General features: G+C 42.1%; 1 protein-coding gene and 1 long non-coding RNA gene across 5 annotated transcripts in view; one reads left to right on the forward strand and one right to left on the reverse strand.

Moving 5' to 3' along the window:
• The window catches only part of LOC147199515 (uncharacterized), a 28,494-nt gene extending 11,721 nt beyond the window's left edge, over positions 1–16,773 (reverse strand). For 2 of the 4 annotated variants that reach the window (XR_015101968.1, XR_015101967.1), the window contains exons 1-3: positions 15,252–15,339; positions 10,344–10,457; positions 5,436–5,504 (exon numbers count right to left, since the gene is read on the reverse strand). This is a non-coding gene — a long non-coding RNA (uncharacterized LOC147199515). Of the gene's footprint in view, positions 1–5,435; positions 5,505–10,343; positions 10,458–15,251; positions 15,340–16,477 lie in introns of those variants that run through there. The other 2 variants (XR_015101971.1, XR_015101969.1) reach the window with 1 other exon arrangement.
• LOC147199516 (uncharacterized) lies at positions 15,310–22,783 on the forward strand. Its single transcript, XM_086121436.1, has 5 exons — positions 15,310–15,401; positions 17,232–17,292; positions 17,388–17,505; positions 17,608–17,780; positions 18,993–22,783. The coding sequence occupies exons 2-5, from the start codon at positions 17,290–17,292 to the stop codon at positions 22,467–22,469; spliced, it is 3,771 nt and encodes a 1,256-aa protein (XP_085977562.1). The 5' UTR covers positions 15,310–15,401; positions 17,232–17,289; the 3' UTR covers positions 22,470–22,783.
• The last annotated feature ends 366 nt before the right edge of the window (positions 22,784–23,149 follow it).

Raw genomic sequence — 23,149 nt, forward strand, 5'->3', positions numbered from 1 at the left:
ATTATCATCAGAGTCTAGCCAGCTTGTACACGTGCACAATGAGGCACATTATTTACACAGGTTAAAAAATAAAAAATCTGGTCATGGCCTGAAAGGACTCTGGCATTACCACACTTAAATAGTCATTTATTCATATTCGTCCGTTCTTCCTGTTTTGGGTTCAAGTGACCCGGTCAGTGCCCGTCTCAGCTAACTTTGGCAGGGTATGCTCTGAACTTGTTGCCATCCAATTGCAGGTCACATATTAGTAAATGACCATTTATTCAAAGTCACGCGGATTGGCAAATTAGACTGTTTCATCAACCTAGCGTGCTAGCATTGGGAGAAAATGCACAACAGCTCCACACATAAAGCGAGACAGACTTGTTAACCAAATGCTGCACCTGACACACCCCGACTTAATGCTTTGTATATTTGATCCAATTAAAGAACTGTTCAAAGGTTTTCCTTTACAAGCCAGCGTTAAACCTGTTCGACTAACACTTTACATTTCGGGGTTCTGTTCTAAAGCGTCTAAAAAATGGTACCAGTTTTATTAGCATCACGGTCACAATGTTACGATGCTGTATAGATACCTTTTCTTTTCTTTCGCTTCATGGAAAGTTACTTCCTCCTCCTCTTGTCACTGCACAGCCACAAACAGCAAGAAGTGCCCTGTTGTCTTGGATTTCTTCCAGGATTAATTACATAACAACTGAGCTTGTAATACTGTTTTTGCCTCCTCCTTTCATGTTTGTGGTGATGGAAAGAACAAGTGAGAGGATAGTATCATCTGTTTTCATTTTCTGCTTCATAACCTCTGTGATTCTCCGCAATATGGATCCTTTTGCTTCTACAATAAGAGTGAACAGTAACAGCATAATGTCAGTTAGGGTCCATCAGATGACACTTTTTTTTCCATACATGCTTCCACCAGGCAAAATGTTTGTACAGTGTACAAATAAACTTCTCAAATAATGCTAATTTAGCATGAATTTCCTTTGTGTGTGTCTGTCTGGAACTGTATCCGATGACTTTGTCCGTTGACACAGTGACATCTGCCCCCTATTTGTTGTGGCTGGTGTGTCCCTTTTTTTCCAGTGGCCCACTGCAATTTGAACTTTGCCTAGCAACAAGTTGTCAAATGTATGACATACCCAGTGTTCTGGGGGAAAAAAACTGGATGTTGAATTTACTCAATGGCTGCAGCATATCAGACTCTGGATTTTGATTTTTATCATTTTATTTTGTGCCACCACTTCAAATGAAATTGAATAAATTCAACAACACAGATTTTCAGTGTATTTAGCAGTTAAAATGTAATTTCATTGGTTAACCGTTTAAATGAACAAGAAATAAAAGCACTTTCTCTTGAGATTAATAATGTTGCTGATGGAAGAGAACTGTGAACATACAGAAATCGACAAAACCTTTTGGGGTTTTTGTCTAAATATAAAAATATCCTGCTCTATTTACAGTAATGATGTTAAATTACCAAAATTAGTGTTATGTATTGCCAATAATACTCAAAGTAATGAGTCATAATTGTTGTCATTATCAGTGGCGGCAAAAATACCCACATTGTCTTAAAATAGAAGTACAGATACTTGCATGAAAAGAACTGATTCGACTCGACTTAAGCAAAAATTAAAACATACAAACAGAAATGTAGTTATTAAGTACAAAAGTAATTTGGCTTTGGCTTTTATGCTCTCAAAACAATGGGTTCTCATTGCTTCGTTAATATTATCTCACAAAAAAAAGTTAATTTAGCTCATGGTAACTGAAAAAAAATACAGTCTACCTGACAGAGAATTTTTGAACGCCAGAAGCTGGTGGTTTTGAAACTGGCATATGACACAACAAATCTGCTACAAATTATTCATTGGGTCAACCGCATTAAACCGTTCTAAATGTGGCCATGGATGGGGAATACTGTAGCTTGCATTTCCTCTCCTGATAATTTCATAACACTGTCTGCACTAGGGTGGCGGCTCGGTAGACGACTGGTTCGCACATTCGTCTCACAGTATAGAGGTGCAAGGGTTCCAGCTGCAGCCTTCCCGTGTGGAATTTGCTTATTGTCCCCCTGCCTGTGTGGGTTTTCTCTAGGTAGTCCGGTTTCCTCCAATATTCCAATAACATGCATGTCAGGCTAATGGAACACTCTAAATTGTCCCTAGGTGTGAGTGTGAACACGAATGGTTGTTCGTCTATATGTGACCTGCAACGAGTTCAGGGTGTACCCCGCTTACTGCCCGAAGACAGCTGGGATAGGTTCCAGCATGCCTGCAACCCTTGTGAGGATAAGTGGATTAGAAAATGGATGGATATGTCTCCACTAGGTTACCATATTTTGACTTCCCGAAAAAGAGGAGAGTCGCCCCGGCCTCGAGATACTAAAATGATCCTTAAAGATGTGATACATAACTCTAATATAGGACTGCATGATGTAGGAATAAATATTGCAATATTGATATTACTGGGACATATAAAATGTACCTAAAGAAATGAAATGTTTGTCTAATGAACGAAATAATTTTTTTTCATGTGGAAAGATACAAATGTATTCTTATCTAATTTGGTTATTTAACCTGCCAGTAGCATATGCTTGTCTCATAGATCAATCCATGCAAGCCTGAATACACATGGACCGTAACCTAAACAAGAAGAACAATGCTGCTCGGGATTGTTGAGAGAGTTGTTTTGATCAACTGAACTTCTTGAACTCAAACTTTTCAATAAATTCCAATCAGGACTCCGACTTTATCATAGTACAGAAACGGCTCTTATTCAGTCATGACTGATATAAGATTGAGCACTGACACAGGGAAGGTGTCGGTGGTCGTCTTATCGATCTCAGGGAACTATTTGATTCAAGTGATCATAACATACTGTTGAACAAGTTGGAAAGTTGGGTAGGATTAAATGGATCAGTCCTACAATAGTTCAAATCCTACTTGGGGGTGGGGTGAGCGTGTGGGGAAGGAGTTCATTTGTGACCATTGGAAGTTTTGAATCATATCAAATGGCCATAACAAGGGGTGCCTCAAGGGTCAGTCCTTGGACTCCTACTGTTCAGTCTATAAATGTTAGCTTTGGGTCAAATGCTTCAAAACGTCAATGTCGGCTATCGCAGTTCTGCAGATGACCCTAAATGACAGAAGTTCAATTAATTTATGGTGTCACTTTCCAGAGCAGGGGTGTCCAAAATCGGTCCTTAAGGGCCAATGCCCTGCCTGTTTCTATCTCTCCCTGCTGCCACACAAGTGATTCAAATGATCAGGATTGTTATCTTGCTTCTTCAGAGCTTTCTGATGAGCTGATCCTTTGAATCAGGTGTGTTTCAGCAAGGAGAGATGGAAAACAGGCAGGACATCGGCCCTTGAGGACCGAGTTTGGACACCCCTGGTCTAGAGCAAATTAACTCGATTAACCAACATTTCCCTCAGCTAAACTCGAACAAAACAGAGATTGTTTTAGGCAAAAGGGTTTAGGATTGCTGTTAAACACAGAGAGTCACTGTCTTTAGAAATCAAAGGCCAAGTCCGAAATCTTGGGGTGCTGATATACTCAGACCAGCAATCACTAAAACAGCCTTTTGGTAGCTGAAAAACGAATCCAGACAGAAGGGTTGCATGCTACAAACAGACCAGGGGTCCGTTTCACAAAGCAGGTTTAGAGATAACCCCGAATCTGTTCATCCTAAAATGAGGGAAACTGAGTTTTCCGCTTCAAAAAGAGGTAAGTCAAACCAGAGAAAGAGGGTTAACTCGAGCATGTTTCAGAGAGAGATGTCACTTAAGCTCTAAGTTAGTTCCCGCAGTAACAGATTCTATGAATCTAAACTGGCTGAGACAGGGTTTTTCTCAATGAACCTCGAGTTTTTCTCTGCCTCCGTCCCCTTTGAGAGCATCCATCCATCCATCCATTTTCCGAACCGCTTGATCCTCACTAGGGTCGCGGGGGGTGCTGGAGCCTATCCCAGCCGTCTCCGGGCAGTAGGCGGGGGACACCCTGAATCAGTTGCCAGCCAATCGCAGGGCACACAGAGACGAACAACCATCCACGCCCACACTCACACCTAGGGACAATTTAGAGCGTCCAATCAGCCTGCCATGCATGTTTTTGGAATGTGGGAGGAAACCGGAGCACCCGGAGAAAACCCACACAGGCCCGGGGAGAACATGCAAACTCCACACAGGGAGGCCGGAGCTGGAATCGAACCCGGTACCTCTGCACTGTGAAGCCGACGCGCTAACCACTGGACTACCGGGCCGCCCACCCTTTGAGAGCAATACACTCCATTTTATTTCCTCATTCATTCAGTCAGCAAGCGAGGTTTGGCATAGTCTACTCCTGCCGCGAGTCATTAAAAGAAAAAGAAAAGAAAAATCAGTCACCGTATGAGCGGTCCATCAGGCACAGTAGGTGGAGACAAACATGGCATGTAATTTTGATAATGATCCGGTAAGATGTAGGTGCAGCATTACTGTGCAGAAAATTTATTACCGGTATTCATCAGGAGATTGTTAGACTGTGCCTAGATGTTTTAGCATTTTCAGACAATTATCTTTTTGAACCGCACCGTTTCATGTCCATCTACATATACAACCTAATCTGCCCTTACATTTGCATACCTGTCAACCTTTCGGAGCGCCAACCTGTATAAACTACCAAAAAAATCTTTATAAAGAGCAAAAAATCCTTATAACATACCAAAGGATTTTATATGTCAAAATAACGGCAGAAAAAAAACCACGAAATTTTCAATGATATTTATTGTAGATCTCCATAATACAATGTCTGGTTAATGTCTAACCATCATTCTACTTAGTGGCATTACTGTGTTCAGAGTTGTATTCCTGCGTTACTTTTTTCACCAAATTTTCAGAATCCGTATGATTTGTGCGATACGGCCATAAAGTGTCCTTGGGTGTCTTGAAAGGCGCTTAGAAATAAAATGTATTATTATTATTATTATTATATACGTAAGATTCACCACAAAATCCGTATGAACTATGGCTAAACCGTATGAGTTGACAGGTATGCATTTGCAACATCACCAATCGTATCATGCTGTCACATTCCAGCAGATATTGTGTGTTGCTGTGCATTTCTTTGCAAATTGAGTTTTTGTTTTGGTTTTGTTTTTTTGCTTTTTTTGTACATGTTGAGGACTTAAGGCAACTGCATGCAGTTGGCGCAGCAGCCAGCCTCTCATCGATTACCACCCCTAGACCAATGGCCAAATTAAACGGACTAATCAAGACTTGTAAACAAGTTAATGCGGTCGCTGCACACCATCCTGTGATTTCTAGATCCTTTGTTCTCTGGCTAGAATACTGTATGCCCACAATCCCTTCACCTGCTCCAGGACAGGTATGTTGCCTTTCATGGCATAATATGTTTTCAAAGCCCCTTTTTTCTTGACCAGGACGAGGAAGTAGCCGTACCTGCTGTGAATGATCATCTCCACAGAATCCGGGAGGTCTGGAAGACCGTCAGGTCAGCTCTCCCCCGTTCTGCAGAGAGAAACAAGCAGTGAGCTAACCTTCATCGCTCCCCACCCCACAATTATCAAGCTGGACTCAAGGTGTGGCTGTCCTCCTGAGATCTCCCCCTTCAGACTGAGCCACTTAAACTTCGCAATTGGTATCGAAGGTCATTAACCCGTCCTCTGTCCGTGCTTTGAAAGTTCTTTGAACGTGGTCTCGTGTTCATTTTTTTCGTCATTAAATACTAACTGGACTTCTTCATGACATCTTGTACTACATAGTTTGCCACAACAAGAGGGAGTTGGAGTGGGACTAAATTTGTAAACCCATTTTTTAAACACACTATGGAGAAAATATTAGGAACATTTTAAATAACATTTTGAATTCATTATTGATAGATTCATTTCCATCAGAAGTGGCAAGGATTTTGGTAAAGGTGGCAGTTGCACCCTGTATTAGTGTTATCATAGGTTACTGATAGAAACTTATGATAATTGATGATGTGACAAATTCAAGTCCCTACACTGTAGCTTACTGCCTGTTTTTTAACTTTCATGTGCAACAGTTGTATCATGAGGTGTTAAAGACAGATGTATACTGAGTGAATTTTATAACAGTCGTCATTCTCCAATGTTGCCATGGGGCAAAATTCTTGAGCTAGTCCAGATACCACCGATGCTTTGGTTTCTTTCGAACCAGCCTGACTTGGTGTTGCACAAGGGCCAAAGGCCTCACTGATGGCTTTAGCCTTGAAACATGAGTTTCCTCATTAGGCCAGCATGTCTGAGACGATGTGTCTTGTCTATGTATCGGTACTTAAGTTTGCTTTCAAGTTGTTCACTTATTTCATTTATTTTTTTAAAAAATTGATTACATTTTTCCATAATGTTGAATGAAAATAATAATTCTATTACATGTCTGTTATCTATTAGATATAATATATATAGTTAGGCGGCCCGGTAGTCCAGTGGTTAGCACGTCGGCTTCACAGTGCAGAGGTACCGGGTTCGATTCCAGCTCCGGCCTCCCTGTGTGGAGTTTGCATGTTCTCCCCGGGCCTGCGTGGGTTTTCTCCGGGTGCTCCGGTTTCCTCCCACATTCCAAAAACATGCATGTCAGGCTGATTGGGCGCTCTAAATTGTCCCTAGGTGTGAGTGTGGGCGTGGATGGTTGTTCGTCTCTGTGTGCCCTGCGATTGGCTGGCAATTGATTCAGGGTGTCCCCCGCCTACTGCCCGGAGATGGCTGGGATAGGCTGCAGCACCCCCCGCGACCCTAGTGAGGATCAAGCGGTTCGGAAAATGGATGGATGGATATATAGTTAGAGCTAGAATTTTGTGATTAAAAAAATAACTGAAAAATGTGAAATGCTTTTCAATGAAAGGCCACATTGTACATCCATCCATCCATGTTCTGAACCACTTTCTCCTTCCTCACAAGGGTCGCGGGGGGTGCTGGAGCCTATCCCAGCTGTCTTCAGGCAGTAGGCGGGGGACACCCTGAACCAGTTGCCAGCCAGTCGCAGGGCACTCATAAACATACAGCCAATTACACTCACAATCACACCTCGGGACAATTTAGAGTGTTCAATCAGCCTGCCATGCATGTTTCTGGAATGTGGGAGGAAACCGGAGGACCCGGAGAAAACCCACGCAAGCACGGGGAGAACATGCAAACTCCACACAGGAAGGCTGGAGCTGGAATCGAACCCGGTACCTATGCACTGTGAAGTCGACGTACTAACCACTCGACTACCGGGCCGCCGCTATTGTACATTAATTTATGTAAATTTTCCTTTTGATTGTAACTATGAGTTTCCAGCCATCCATTTTCGATACCGCTGATTCTCATTAGGGTTGCAGGTGAGATAAAGCCATGCCAGCTGACTTCGCATCTCAGCAGACGCTGCACCGATCCACTTGTCGATCTCCTGCTTCACTCGTGAACATGACCCCAAGATACTTAAACTCCTCCACTTGTAGCAAGACATCATACCTGTCCCGAAAAAGGCACCCCGCCCTATTCACCATTGTTTCAAATTTGGAGGTGCTGATTTTCATCCCAACTGCTTCACACTCGGCTGTGAACTGCTCCAGTGAGAGTTGGAGATCGCAACTTGAAGAATCTCAAAACTGAGGCCACCAAACCTGACCCCCTCTACACATCAACTGCACCTATAAATTCTGTCCAAAAAGGTTATGAACAAAATTGGTGACAAAGGGTAGCCTTGGCAGAGTCCCACCTTCACTGGAAATGAATCTGACTTACTCCCGGGGAATGTGAACCGAACTCTGACATTGCTGGTATAGAGACCGAACAGCCCCATCAGCAGGTGTTTCGGTACCCCATACTCCCGAAGCACCCCCTACAAAGCTGTCAGAGGGACGCTTGGCTATGAACACCCTCTCCAAGTCCACAAAACACATGTGACTGGTTTTCTCCAGGCGACTCGATTATTATCATCGTCTTATGACTGGACTGCCTCAAAAGAGCATCAAAAGCTGCAGCTCACTCAGAATGCTGCAGCTAAGCTTTGGACCAAAAAAAACAAAAAAAGAGCTCAGAACATATTAATCCAATCCTCCAGGCTTTACAGTTGGCCCCAATCAGCTGTAGAACAGATTTGAAAAGTTATGACGCTATAAATCTGTAAATATATGTCTATAAATGACTGAACGGTTCGGGTCCTGAATACATAAAAGAAATGCTGATTGAATATCAACCCAGTAGCTCTCTGAGATCCACAGACCTCCAACTAATAATAGTGAAGTTGCATTTTGCTGATGTATGCTGCATGCAAATGGGAATAAGATGCCGAAAGAAATGAAGTCAACTGTAACTGATTTTAAATCCAGTTACAAAACTTTGCTTCCTTGTTGTTTTTGCGCATTGATTTACAAAACAAAAGTCATATCATAATATAGATGGAACTTGAGATTTGCCTCTTTCAGTATTGGCTCGATCCAGTCGCTTTTAGCAAGGAACAAGATGAATCTCGACGGAATCGGTCCATTTTGAGCCACAAGTACGTGCGGACACTTAATAAACACAGATTTAAAAAGATCACGTGGTGCTTCTATGAAATTTTTCTCTCTGTGGAGAAACTGGTGATTATAATCCTGAACTCTTGAAAGGGTGATAAAGATTTCAACAACACAAACAGTCTGTTAAACAATATGATGAGAATGTTGCTTTACAGCATTCCATTCTGAACAGATGGCATGAGTAAAGGCTCCAAGTCTTGCAACATCCGCCAAAATACAGTACATCGATTACATCAGTGAAACTGCAGATTGCAAATGCCCAATTAATTTTTCTAAATGATGACAGTTCGAATCACAAAGAATAGGTGAGGCTACGTGGAATACCCGCAACCTGCAATATCATGTAATAGAAAAAACACAATTTATTGCAAAATTGATGGAAATGACAAAATTGTTCACAATTGAGTCATCGAGTGTTATGTTCATACCTATTCAAGACCCAATGTGAGGAAATGTTGGTGGAATGTTTCCCACTTTCATGCCCTACAACCATATGTGGATGGAAATGTATGAGACCAGCTGACCTGGAATTTGGAGTCAGCACAGTTGTGCTGGATTCCCTGATGAGTTCAACACTGTATTGCATCTATGATGTCACACATTCACAAAGCTCACTCCATCCTGCGGCGGCAACACTAACCAAATCAAGGGCTAGTGAACCGCAAGGTGGAAACATGACTTTAAATGAAGCTAAATCTCGGCATAACTTGTTAGCTTAGAAACTCATCTTAACCCTTTCAGGGACAGTGGACATCTTATCATATTATCAGGTTACAGGGTGCATGAAAAGGGTTAAAGCAAGGGTGTCAAAGTCATTTTCGTCGCGGGCCACATTTTAGGTACCATTTTCCTTGGAGGGTCATTATGATTAAAATCATATAAAGAAGTCAAGAATAATAGTTTATGGAACTATTGTTATATGTAATGGCGTGTTTGGCAACAAAAAAATGCTTACAACGTCTCTCTCATTTATTACATATGAGAATTTGAAATTTTGGTCCATATTTTAGCAAGCTTCATGGAATTTGCCATGTTTGAATTGCTTTCGCGGGCCACATAAAATGATATGGCGGGCCAGATCTGGCCCCCGGGCCTTGACTTTGAAACCTGGGTTAAAGGGATTGAAATGGAAAATTAACCTCTTACATTTAACTGAGGAGTATTGGGGTCGGTTACAGGATGGTGTGAATTAATCACAAAATATTCCAATTCCTACTGTGTTATGCTGGAAGATCGCTGTGCGTTATTTTTACCGATGACTAGTGAAAGACTTGACTGCAAAAGAGCAAACCAGCAGGTATGTGATCCTTGGCATACTTTCTGTCTCCAATGAATGAGCTTGTCTTCAGGGTTTGTTATTAGTACAACTCTGCAGCACCTCAGGACAATCAAGGAAGCTGACTTTCCTCCGCATGCTGCACATACCTTTTCTACCGATGAGTACCATATATCAGACAGAGCAATGCCACAACAACGAGGAAAGTAATGTCTGTCTGCTCGCTTGTCAACATGCCCGCGGACTATTTATTAATTCCGTAAAATATCATGTACGCTTCGTTGGTTGGGCGCACCCGCCTCACAGTCAAAGGTTCTGTCTTTGAATCTTGGCTCTAATCTTTTAATGCGGAATTTGTATGCTCTCCCTGTGCTCACGGGCATTTTCTTGAGGCACACCGGCTCCCTCTCCTATTCTAAATCCATGTATGTTACAACTATTGCCCATAGGCGTGAAAGGGCAAACCGTTCCGAAGGGAGGTATCAGACAAAGCACATGTTAGAACCTGTTAGGATGGAAAAACAAAATGGACCACGTTTTCCCTCACCCAGAGGTAGAGCCTGGCCAGGATGTTTGAGCGCCAGGAGGTCTGGGACTCCAGAGTTAGCAGTCTTTGGATTCTGTGATGAAGTCTTTGGACACCTTGTTGTCTGGACTTGCCCTGGATGGAAAAAAAACCCCCACACGGACATGACTCCTATCTCCCTATTTTCCTCTCCTTACCCCCCAGAACCTGTGACTGATAAGGTCTTGGCCTTGCAGCTGCAGGTGCAATGTCAAAGTCTTCGCTGTATTTATGTTAAGTCTTGAGAATTGTTGTACTGTGTTTTTGAATGTACGCTACATTTGCGAGGGTTTTTTGACCCTCTGGCTCAAACCGTACTCCCATTGAGGAGAATGCTTTTTTTCCTCCTCTTTCCGACTATTTCCTTTCACATCTATGATATCTGCTCGCTTAACAGTGACCCGCTAGGCTTCTCGTTCGACCTCCCCTATGTTGGTTATTGCTGTCATGTTAGGGGTTGTAACTGGGAAGTAAATCTCTTGTGTGTTTATTGCATACTTGGCCAATAAATCGGATTCTGATTCTGAGGACAGACAGTACTTTTTGATTGGCAGGCCTGGGTGGTGGCCCCCCTTTTTCAAAAAACTTCCACAGTACCCTTTTTTTTTTCCACTGCTGACAATGTTCATGTGACCGTTAATGCACACAACATATTACATAGTCGTCAAAAACTCATTGCAGTGTCTTAGTTTCACAATAAAGTTGTTTACCAAAACAAAAGCTTTTGATGTTTTTTTTCTCATATTTTGAATTTAAAAAATCTTTGATATCCTTTTTTATTGGGGTTCCAAGATCATTCTTGTTGGAAATGAGCAGGATGCCCTTTTGCCAAGCTATTTTCGCTGGTCAGAAATAACTGGATTGGATGGTCTACATTTTTTTGTCATGAATATACAGAAATATTCAAAACTCAATAAATGGGCCACTGTTATTAATAATTTCATATGGAAATTAACTTTTATCTGATTGGTTAGTTCCCGATACATGGGCATCTCGTGGTCGGTGGAATTCAGCGGGCCACAACTGTCCTGTGTTTGGCACATTTCGTAGAGCTTGGCTATATCAATGTTAGCTTTGTTTCCGGGTATTCCGGTTTCCTCCCACGTTCCAAAAACATGCACAGTAGGTTAATTGATCATGCTAAATTGTCTCTCGGTGTGATTGTGAGTGCAAATGGTTGTTTGTCTATGTGTGCCCTGCGACTGGCTGGCAACCAGTTCAGGCTGTACCCTGCGTACTGGTCGACATGACGTGTTACCGACACACGTGTCCTTAACATCTCACAGCTAAACATTCACTTTCGTCACTTGCACATTTTTAAACTAAATTGCGGGTAAAACAAAAACGCAAACTAATACTGTACTAACTCTGTTGTAAAAGGCCAACGCTAAGTCTTTCAGGACCGTGACAAGGATGTTATGACTTGTCCTGAAACAGCCCAGAGTCTGAAGAGAAACACCGACCTCCATGAACGCCAAGTGGAGGCAGAACTTTAGCACCAAGCTACTGAATTGTTAAGAAGGGTGTGGATCCATGCATGTGGCCAAAGACAAATATCCCTGGGCCCTGCCCCTACTTCACATATTTCAAACTCAAGGCCCGGGGGCCAGATCTGGCCCGCCACATCGTTTTATGTAGCCCGCGAACACAGTTCAAACATGTCAACTTCCATGATCCTTTCTAAAATGTCTTCCAAAATTTTACATTTTCATATGTAATAAATAAGGGATATATTCTAAGCATTTTCTTGTGACCAAACCCCTCATGATCGTAACTTAAAAAATAGTTGAATAAACCGTTATTCTTGACTTTTTAATAGGGTTTCATTCCTAATGGCCCTTCAAGTGAAACGGTAACTAAAATGTGGAATAACACAAAAATGAGTTTGACACCCCTGCCCTACATCGACAATTTGATGTGCCCTGTCATTGCGTGGCGACCAATCCAGGGTTGTCTGCTTTTTGCCCAAAACCAAGGTTGTACTCACTGATTAAAAAGTGAGCCCCCCCCCCCCACACACAGAAATGTCCATTTTTGTATTTTAGACATTTGTGTAAACCCAAACATTTCTCCAAATCTTCTTGACGTGTCACATCCCACAACGTCATCTTAACAGATCTGCTGCATTTTCAGATGAAGAATCCAGTCGCCATGGCAACAAAGATTTTCGCCTCACCAGCTCCCTTTGCTTGGCACTACTTTGAATTGAGAGCTGTGAGACAAATTTAGAATCTGTTCTTGCAAAACTTCTCTCCCCCCACCCTCCACCCCCACACACACATCCCAACTCTTGGACAATAAAATGGAATATCTGGACCAGATCGAGACAAACAACTACGATTTCGATGTAATGACATACAATATAAAACACTGATATTGTGACACCACATCCTAGTGTGTTGTACTTGCTCCGACTTAAAAAAAAAAATTCGGCTGTGGTTTGTTGTTTCACTTCTCTCTTCTGAGTGCCTCCACCCATCTCCAGCTCGCCCATTCACAGTCACTGCATTGTCATAATTTGTCGGATGGGCAGGGTAGTGACTCATGCTAAGCTTACTGTGCATCTTAGCAAGAAAAGCGTACTTTTGTCAGGGCCTTCATGAGCACGCCACTGCGACTGTGTGGATTACATAATTTCATGTTCCTTTAAAGGGGCGAGTGCATTACGTTGAAACAAATGTTGCAAAGATCCTCGAACACCCAACCGGCCTTGCCTTAATGTGCATGCGAGTCGATACAACAAATGCTAATTAAGAGCCTCCAAAGGGACATATTCGGCATTTCTTTTCACAATTCCCAACAGTTCTCAAGTGTCATGATAAAAGATTCCTGAGAGTATTTGTCATTAGTTATTCGACAGAGGCCGGGCCACCCGTCCATCATTACTTCAAGCCGACCCAGACTGTTAGTCTTCAGTCTTTCACTCCATCATTGTTTTAACGGCGCTTCCGTCATCGCTAAATTACATTCGTCGCCACTATTTTCGGACGATCAGAAACCCGTAAGTCTTTCGGCGGCAGCATGTTGACAATAGCCAATCGGCGTTGAAGACACTACTTTCAACGTCACACGCAGGTGCAGCGCAAGCAGACACACAACCAAAAAAAGTTTTAAAATAAAAGGCGGAACGTGGTCATTGGTGATATGAAAACAAAATGGGACAATGTCATTGCAGTCTCTGGGACTGAAAGGTATACAACAAAAGCTTCTTTACTGGCTGGGGCAATCTAAAAAAAGGAGCAGGCTTGCAGAATGCGAACCGAGATTCACGACGGGTCACCAGATTGACGAGCAACGTTTAAACTTAAAACAAACACATGCGAGATACGCAGCACGTGTTTCCGTCATTGTCGGTGAAACGGGAGTCCGCTTTTACTCATGGACTGCCCACCACTTGGCGAAGTGATGATTCGGGTAACGGGCGAAAAAAAACTCGCCGGTCGATGAATCGTCCGTCAGTGTGTCAAAGTTTCCGTCATTTGCAGGAAAACAGAACGCCATCAAACGTCTGCATATTTAAAAATAGCGAAAAGATAACGAGGAAAAAGAAAACACCAAACTGTAGCGCCATGAGCCGCTGCTTGTGTATAAGCCGCCATCTTGGGTATGCACTTTAATACTTACTATCTGTACTGACTTTGTAATGTAAATAATCTTGTCCAACTCTCAGAAGCATTCACACATTTTTTTAAGCCGGGAATTTCTATACACCTCTAATGTACAATACGCAAAGCCACCTTACCAGTTTGTGCAATTACCGTGATTTGTTCTCGTCAATGCATTACGTACCATTTCAGTGTTTACCTTTTCCGATGTACCGAATGGAGCAGCTTCCATTGTATTCCTCTTGTAGAATGAGAATAAAAGCTGAGAATAAAGGCATTCTATTCTACTCTATTCTATTTTTCTGGCTAAATACTCTAAGGATGAATAATTACAGTCAACGAAAACCCATGTGTCACAATCTGGGTCAAATTACTCTGCCAGGGTGGTGCTGCTTCCTGAAAGTGTCAAATTCTTAAATAGTGGAGCAAGTTACCACCAACATTGCCACTTTTGGTGTTGTATTTGCAGACTTCTAGAGACTGGGACTCCTTCCAGAATGGGAAAGGTACGCTAGATCCCTCACGTCCAGTTGGCAAAGAATGGTGCACGTGTGATCCTGCTTCAATTTAACCATGACCATTTCTGCAAATTTCAGAATGGCTCAGACAGATGCATTAATAGAAGAATTCATTTTTATATAATTTGGTCATTGATGCCGCCCTGATTTGGAGCCTATCCCAGTCGTCTTCGGGGTAGCAGATGGGGTACAGCCTGAGCTGGTTGCCAACCAATCGCAGGGCACACATTTATGAACGACCATTTGCACTCCCAAATTTGTTATTCATGTTTTTGGAATGTGGGAGGAAACCGGACTACCCGAAGAAATAAAAGCAATCGTGAATTGAGGCTCTGCTCTGCAGTAAAAACAAAAACAACAGTCACGTTGCAATAGCTGCAATCAAAGCCAAAATATCACAAAGGTATTTGTAAGGCAGCTATTGACCGAAGTAGAATGAAGGGCTTGAGTAGTTCCCTGTAAACCTGGTTAAGCCAGTTACAAAGGAGTGGTGTGTTTCTTTCTGCACTGACTTTTTCTCTATTTGCTTCTATGTGCGCCAGGTTTCGACTGCCAAAAGGCCTGCATGTTGCTCTCTCCAACATACTTTTAAACTGAAGTGTGTGTGTGTGTGTGTGTGTGTGTGTGTGTGTGCGTGCGCGTGTGTGTGTGCACGTGTGTGTGCGTGTGCGTGTGTGTGTGTGCGCGTGTGTGTGTGTGCGTGTGTGTGCGTGCCTGTTGCAAGGTGAAAAGGGACATGAGGAGAGGCAGTACTGATGCGGCCCAACCTGTTCTCCTTGTTGCCATCGAACTTTTCGGCATTTAACTGGCAGATCTCTTCCATCCTTGTGACAGAGCAAGAGTGACACGCTGAAGAGGACACCTCTCTCTCTCTCTGGGCTTTCCTTAGGTGGAGGAGTCCCTGGAAGCAATATACAGTGAGTGCACCGACTAACTTCCCTTCCTAAGACTCCCATGGTGTGATGACAAAAAAAAAACAACAACTTAAGATGTAGTCAATTCTGACCTGTTGCAAGTGTGTACTGATTTAAACTGGTTGTCAGTATATTATCTTTTAATTGTGTGTGTGTGTGTGTGTATATATAAAATAAAAAGCAATTCAATACATCTCGATACATAGGGTGCAATATGATTTAAGGACAGTTTGGCTTTAAAGTGCAACAATTCCATTTGATTCAATCCAGTGGTATTACAAATACGATTTGATATGGTGAGGCTCAGTTCGAGAGCATATGCTGCAATTCGTTTCTTGTCATTTTACTGTGTGTACATGTCACATTGCGAGGTGGTGGTGGACCCCAAAAAGCAGGCAGGAGGGAGGAGCAGGGTGAACCTGACGAACTATATTTAATAAAACAGAGAAAACTGAATCCAAAACAAACAAAGTGCTAACAACCAAAACGAATCCAAAGTAGCCAAACAAAACCATGACTGTGGTAAAAAACTAACAGGAACAGAACCATGACAGAAAAAAACATGACAGTTGCAAGCAAACAGCAACACAACACACATGACAGTAGCAAGAAGCAACAATGACCCGACACTGAATGTTCGGGCTGGGAGTCCTTTTAAACAACTAATTACCAAATGACCAACAGGTGTGCAGCTGCCGGGGGAGCCCTACAGTGCCACCTGTTGGTCCCTAAACCGAATCATGACAGTACATATATATGTATATATATATATATATATATATGCGCACATCCTGTGGACGCCATCACAGCTAGAAAATACGCTGATTATTGGTCTCCTGACGTTTAGCAAGTACTGACAATGAAAATGTCCAATTGAATTTGAACAGAAATGAAGATGTCATATTTTCTGTCGCATGCATTTTATGCTCCCTCTCGTTAAAAATGTATTGGGTGTATTCAATTTATCAATATGACTGATACGTTTTATTCAATCAGCTGCCGTGGCATGTGAAAAGTTAAAATATTCGTGTTGGTATTGTAGCGTGAGCCACCATATATTGTTTGTTTTTTTTGGTTACCTGGTCTACGCATCCACTGGTCCTTTTTCCTCTGTGGTTGCGTTGCAATGTACCTTGCTGAGTTTACATGATCTTCGGGTGTGGTTGACAGGCAGACTGTTATGTGACGGAATGCGCGTGTCGATCAGTGCACCGTGTGAGGGAATGCGAACCGACTGGTCCGCATGTATGCATTCCTCTGCAGCGGCCTCGGATTCTTGAGGTGCGGTGTTGGAGGGTGTTGTTGTTTCTGCGTCTCGCTGAACGGTTCCGGTTAGGGAATAATGACCAATCGTGAGGCAAATGAGAATGACATTCTAGTGAAACCCTCAAAATGAATCCATATATCCAACAGTGATCGCTGGGTTTCTTTCTTTTGATGCATATTCTTACATAGGGACCGACTAACGCAAGCAAACAGGAGTTGTCCAGAATAGCGCAATGTACCGGTAGCTGAAATGTCAACTAATAAGAGGACGCTTATTTAGCCCATTTGATATTCTGTCTATAGCATGGTGACATTAAAATAAAAATGACATGACATCATCTACCCTCTCACTGTATAAAACTGGTAAAGGAACCTGCAGCTGTTCTTGTCTTGAGCTTCATATTTTTTTCTAGTAAAATTGTACATTATTTTATTAGAGGACGCTAACAAGAGTTTATTCAGTTGAATTTTCAACAAATACCGGTACACATTTTATCCATCCAGTATAAATCTGACTTATATTGTTGTGATCTGTCATTGAAGAAAACTCTTTTTCCCGTTTTTTAGCGATACTGTACTTGTGCAGTGCAGCTTCCGTGATATGTCTAAGCACACCTAAGATAGAATGGTGAGTAAGTTGAACTCACTCAAATAATACGATCATGACCATTGCTTTGTTGAACTCTCAGAAGTAATCACAGTGTCAACCAATTTGTAACCAAGAGCGCAGACAGCATGAGCATCTCTTCTCAAAGACTGGTCTTGGAAAACGCTGGGAAAGGAGCGCTCGTTCGAGGAATCCCAGATGGCACATTTGTCGCATCCAGTGGCGGGCAGGCAGGTAAGCCAATCAGTAGATGTGTTTTATATATTTTTTTACAGTCTCTAACGAGACCTGGGTGAAGGATTTGAGACTAGTTTGATGAGTGTCCGATGGTTTCAGATGATATTGTAGCAGCCACGATACACCTTGATCATCTCAGCCAAAACGAAGTGCAGAACATCCTGAAAGCGCTGCAGCCGTACGATAACAACATGAAAGTGGTGACAAAGAAGGAGCTCAGCACCACCACCAGCCTCAGCTCGTTGGCATTGGATCTTCAAGACCCGTCGGAGGTAAATGTTATTGTTCAAGGCAACGAGAAGGACTGGTGAATATAACAATGAAAGCAAAACCTATTTATTGTTTTTGATAAATAAGAATTTCTCATTTTGTCTGTAAATGTGGAGACATTATATTGTAATCAGTACCAGTCTGTCTGGTTGGTGATCTTTCCAGTTACATAATATCATCCTGTATTTTTCACAGCTGAAACCTAGAGTAGAATATGCCACGTCCATTTTAGCACTTCGATTAATCCTTTATGTGACGTTACCGAGAATTCTATTCTCCTAAACGCTGGTTCCAATGAAAGGGTGTGTCTCATGTTTTTTTTTTCAACAAAGATACAGAGAACATTCACAACTGACAAAATTTGAGAATGCATTTTGTTCTGTTTTTTTTTCTTTTTTCGGGGGGTAATTGTAACTCAATAACTCAATGCTAACTGACAAGATGCCTTTCCAAGTGAAAGATTTACAGCAGTACAGACATGACGTTTTGATGTTACTTACAAATCAGAGAGTGCACAGCGCCGTTACCATTTGTCATCATGAAGCACAACAAGGCTTTTTTAAAAAAATATATATATATATTATTTTTTTATTGTACTCTAATTTGGATTTTAGATTAGTGATAAATTGCCTCTATCATCCACATCAACTCGACGTGATAACACTGCTTGGTTTCATACTGAGTACTTAGATCATGTGTTTAGCCACACGGTGCATCAAAATCAAGCGCAAATAACGCATGTGGCAGTTTTGCGTTCTGGCTACTAGTATGGATAAACACATTGCAGAGTCCCTCCTCAGTCGGGAACCATCACCTTTGTGGCATCTAATGACATACACTTCTGAGAAGTATGGTTATTCTGAAAGGATGATGAAGAAAGATGGCACACCCATGTTTCATTGCTAAAATAATCTAAGATTGACCAGAATGAAGTATTTTTTTAAATCAATTGAACTTTGCTACATGACTATAAAAGTCCTTGTGCTTGAAATTGCCATCCTGAACATGTTTCGAGACAAGAAAGTAGTTTGTTGCTATACACAAGGTGAATTTAATTTAAAAAAAAACCCTCCTGATCCATTTTATGTGCCTCATAATGAGAAAGCTGCTCCTCAAACGAAGTCCTTGATGAGCAAAGTTTATTTCGAGCCTTGTGGTTTTTCACAAAGCCTTTGAAAAAAGTTGGGAATCTAACTTTTTTTTTTAATCAACAGATGATCAGTGGTGACTTCAACAAGGAGACAGATTTGGATATGTCAGCTGAAAAACATCTTTCTCATCTTGACAGCCTGACAGCAAAGTTACATGGCGCACATGTTGGGAGTGAATTCAATGGTTCAATGGGCAATGCTCTTCCCTATGTTAATCTCACCAAGCCATCAGCTGATGCTGGTGCAGAGTTTGAGTTAGCCTCCCATGCACAAGTTGGTCCAGGTCCCGATGGCTTCCTCGCAACACCCAATGTGTCCACTCCCCACCTCAACAATCACAGTGCTTTACTTGATATTGACAAACCACAAGTAAAGACTAGTGACCTTCGTTACAGAGCCCAGCACTTTACAATGCCAACATTTGATGCACCTGCGGTCAAAACACCAGAGGTAAGCGGTGACCTAAATCTTCCTTCTGTGAATGGAGAAACAAAGGGCCTCAACCTATCTTCCCCCAAATTAGACATGAATGGAAAAAATGTGGATCTGAATGGACCAAAAGTGGATTTAAATGGTCCCGGAGTTAACATTGGAAGCCCTAATGCTGATATTAGCATATCATCAGATCCTTTCAAGTGGCCCCACCAAAAGTGGAAGCTGAAGAAGCCCAAACTTCCAACTGCAAAAACTGATCTGGACTTAGACGCAGGCCTGAGCACACCAGAGGTGGATTTATCTGCGCCTAAAGTGGAGGGTGGATTACATGCACCATATATTGATGCTAACTTGCCAAATGCCGACCTTCAAGGCCCTGATTTAGACATTCAACAGCCAGAGTTTGATGGATTGTCTGGTAAATTTGTCTGGCCTCATCAGAAATGGAAGAAACCGAAAATAAAAGGGCCAAAGGCAGATTTGGATGTAGACACAGGCCTGCATACACCCGGTTTAGATCTGTCAACACCAAAGTGTGGGAGTGGCATGAACGCTCAACTTGACCTACCAAAAGCTGACTTAAAAGGTCCCAGTTTAGATGTTGAGGCCCCTAATCTTGGCATTGATACTCCATCTGGGAAAAAAACCTGGCACCTGAAGTTGAAGAAACCCAAAGCACCTGACCTAAAATTAGACACAGATGTCAGCACGCCAGATACTGGTCTTTCTGTTCCAGGTATTGATGGTGATATTAATGCACCAAATGTCGACATGAATTTACCCAAATCCGATCTAAACGTTAATGCACCAGATATGGGCGTTGAGACCCCATCGGGTAAAGTCAAGTTCCGAACATTGAAAAAGCCAAAGTTTTGGTTTGCTGGACCCAAGGTGAAAACCCCAAGTGTTGACCTTGATAGTGATGTGAAAGGCCCTGACCTTAGACTTTCTACTTCACAGGCATCATTTCATGGCCCTGATCTGAATTTACCCAAAGCTGATGCTGATGTTGAAGTGCCTGATGTAGATGCATCTGGAAAGATCAAATGGCCCACCCTGAAAAAGCCAAAATGGTCCATCTCTAGTCCGAAGGTGAATGGTCCAGATTTAGATGCTCATGTTTCAACACCTGACCTAAGTCTCTCAGCTCCAAAAATCGATGGTGAGCTAAATGCACCAGATCTAAAACTAAAAACTGCTGAATTGAATGGACCCAAGTTAGACATTGATGCCGCTGCTCCATCTGGGAAATTCAAATGGCCCAAGAAACCCAAAATTGGTACACTGAAAGGTCTAAAATCTGACATTGATGGTGATATCAAGGTGCCAGATGTGGATCTCAGGTCACACGATATAGATTTAAAGACACCAAATATTGAAGGCCCAGACCTCAATTTCAGCACGCCAAATGCTAATATCAGAGGCCCTAATTTGGATGTCCAAACCCCCACTCCAAATGTTGAATCAATGGATGCCAAACTGAAGCTACCAAAAATTAAAATCCCCAAATGGCCAAAAGTCAAGGACCCCCATCTTGATACCGATTTAAAAGCTCCAAATATTGATGCCAATGCTGCTGTTCCGAAACTAGATGTAAATGCGTCCAGTGTAAATCTAAACGCAGCTGATCTGTTCTTGTCAACACCAAAGCTTGGAAGTCGTCTTGATACACCAGACATTGATCTGCAGTCTCCAGAGCTTTCAAATGGGCATCTCAGGCTTCCTAAACTGAAATTGCCAACATTGTCAGGGCTAAAGGTTGAAAAGCCTAATGTTGATCTTAATGCGGACGTCAAGGGTCCGCATCTTGATATGGCTCCTCTCAATATAAATGCACCCGACTTGAATCTTTCAGCTCCCAACATTGATGGTGTTATTGCTGGTCCAGATGTAAGTCTGCCTAAAGCAAATTTAAGTGGCGTACGTTTTGATCTACCCGATAATGTACCAGAAAGATTCAACCGTGGCTTACCACGGTTGAATCTTTCTGGCCCTCAAATTACAAGATCAGGCACTGACATGAATCTGGAAGCACCTGATGTCAGACTCAACAGTCATTTTCCAGGAGTGGACATCGGCATGCCCACTCCAGAATTTAAAGGCCCGGAGGCACAGTTAAAATCACCAGTTATAGGGTTGGATTCCCAGGTGGGGGACTTTACATTGCCTCATTATAAGCTTCCGAACTTGGATCTTTCAAGCCCTGGAGTAGAACTACCCAGTGTTCATCCCTCAGTTCAGACTGGACTGGATGCCCCCAAGGTCAACATAGGTACACCTCAAACAGATGCAAACATATCTGTTCCGACAGTAGATTTAATTGGTCCAAATTTAAAAGGTAACATCAAAGGGCCAGAAGTCGATGTGGAGTCTCCTGGTCTTGAAAAGCCCAAATTGCCACATTTCAAGGTTCCAAAACTAAGTTTCTCAGGATCAAAAACTAAAACTGTCAGTCCAAGATTGTCACTTGATGGCGAAATCTCACCTCTCACAGTCTCTTCCCCTGAAATGAGCACCAACACTCCTGAAATAGCAATGAGAGCTGGAGATGCTGAAATCAAAGGGTCTCCCAAAAGTAAATTTAAATGGCCCTTTAAGTGGGGATTTAAATCCAACTCAGTGGACACTGAGGAGTACGAAATCAATGCTGAAGAGGATGCTCCCAAATTCAGAATACACACCTTGCCCAGACCCTGCATCGACACGAAAACAGGAACTCCAGATATCTTTAACCTGTCCAAATTTGACAGTGAGGCCAAGGATTATGTCGTCAGCAAAGGAATCCGTTTACCAGTAGTAAATGCGCCATCAAGAAATGGAGAAAGGGTTGACATCATGGAGCGGTTGAGAATGGCGATGGAAAAAGCACCGTCATCAAACGCCTCGCCAACAGAGGAGAAAAATGTCAGCCTGAACATGGCTAATGCAAATTTTCATGCCTCTAGTGAAGCAGGAGACTCCAGTTTCTTTCGAGGAGGGACTTTTAAAGTAGAAAAGCCGGAGTTCCCACTGGGCTTAATACATCCCGCAAGTTTAGCCGATGAAACAGATGAAAGTAACAAATTATCATTAGGCCTCTCCAATATGCTCGGACTTAATGTCTAGAAGGCAGATGCTTACTGCTAGGTTGCATAAATCTGACCCCAGCCAAGAGAAGGCCGAATGAAGAGGGCTGTTTCTCTAAGCTATGTGCATATCCCCATTATTTATATAGATATATAAGGATTTGTATCTTTTTTTTTTCAAGATTGATCTGCATATATGATGCTTTTCCTTGTGCATTGCGTTTGTCAACACTTAACCGTTTCATTTTCAGACAAGTAACATAATTTCCTTGTTAATGAAGTAACTGTGAATGAATGTAATTGAAATCTTATGTTCGATAAACACGCCGGTATATTAAAATATATATTCAGTGATGATGAAAACAATCTTGTGTTGTATCAAAAGTTCGCATGAAGTAGAAGGATGCAATATGAATGAAATGAGTTCCTACGGATTTGGAATCGGATCTGCAGGATTGAAGGTCCGAAATTCCAAATCCAGTGGTGATACAAGTCATTTTAAAATGAAAGCTGTGAAATAATATGTTTTGAGTAAAGTACATTTATTTACATATGTACTGATAGGATTACACAAACAAAAACATCACTTCCGGTGACTACTTTTACATGGAGTCGATATTCGGGTTAAGGTCAAAATTCCGTTTTCTGAGAAAAATCTGAATAATCCGTTATCATACTTGAGTGAATTACTCCCGCATTTGAAAATCTCGATTTAACGGT

This window comes from Hippocampus guttulatus, chromosome 10, assembly GCF_054856545.1.
Source record: "Hippocampus guttulatus isolate MCC_2025c chromosome 10, RoL_Hgut_1.0, whole genome shotgun sequence".
Taxonomy (NCBI): domain Eukaryota; kingdom Metazoa; phylum Chordata; class Actinopteri; order Syngnathiformes; family Syngnathidae; genus Hippocampus; species Hippocampus guttulatus.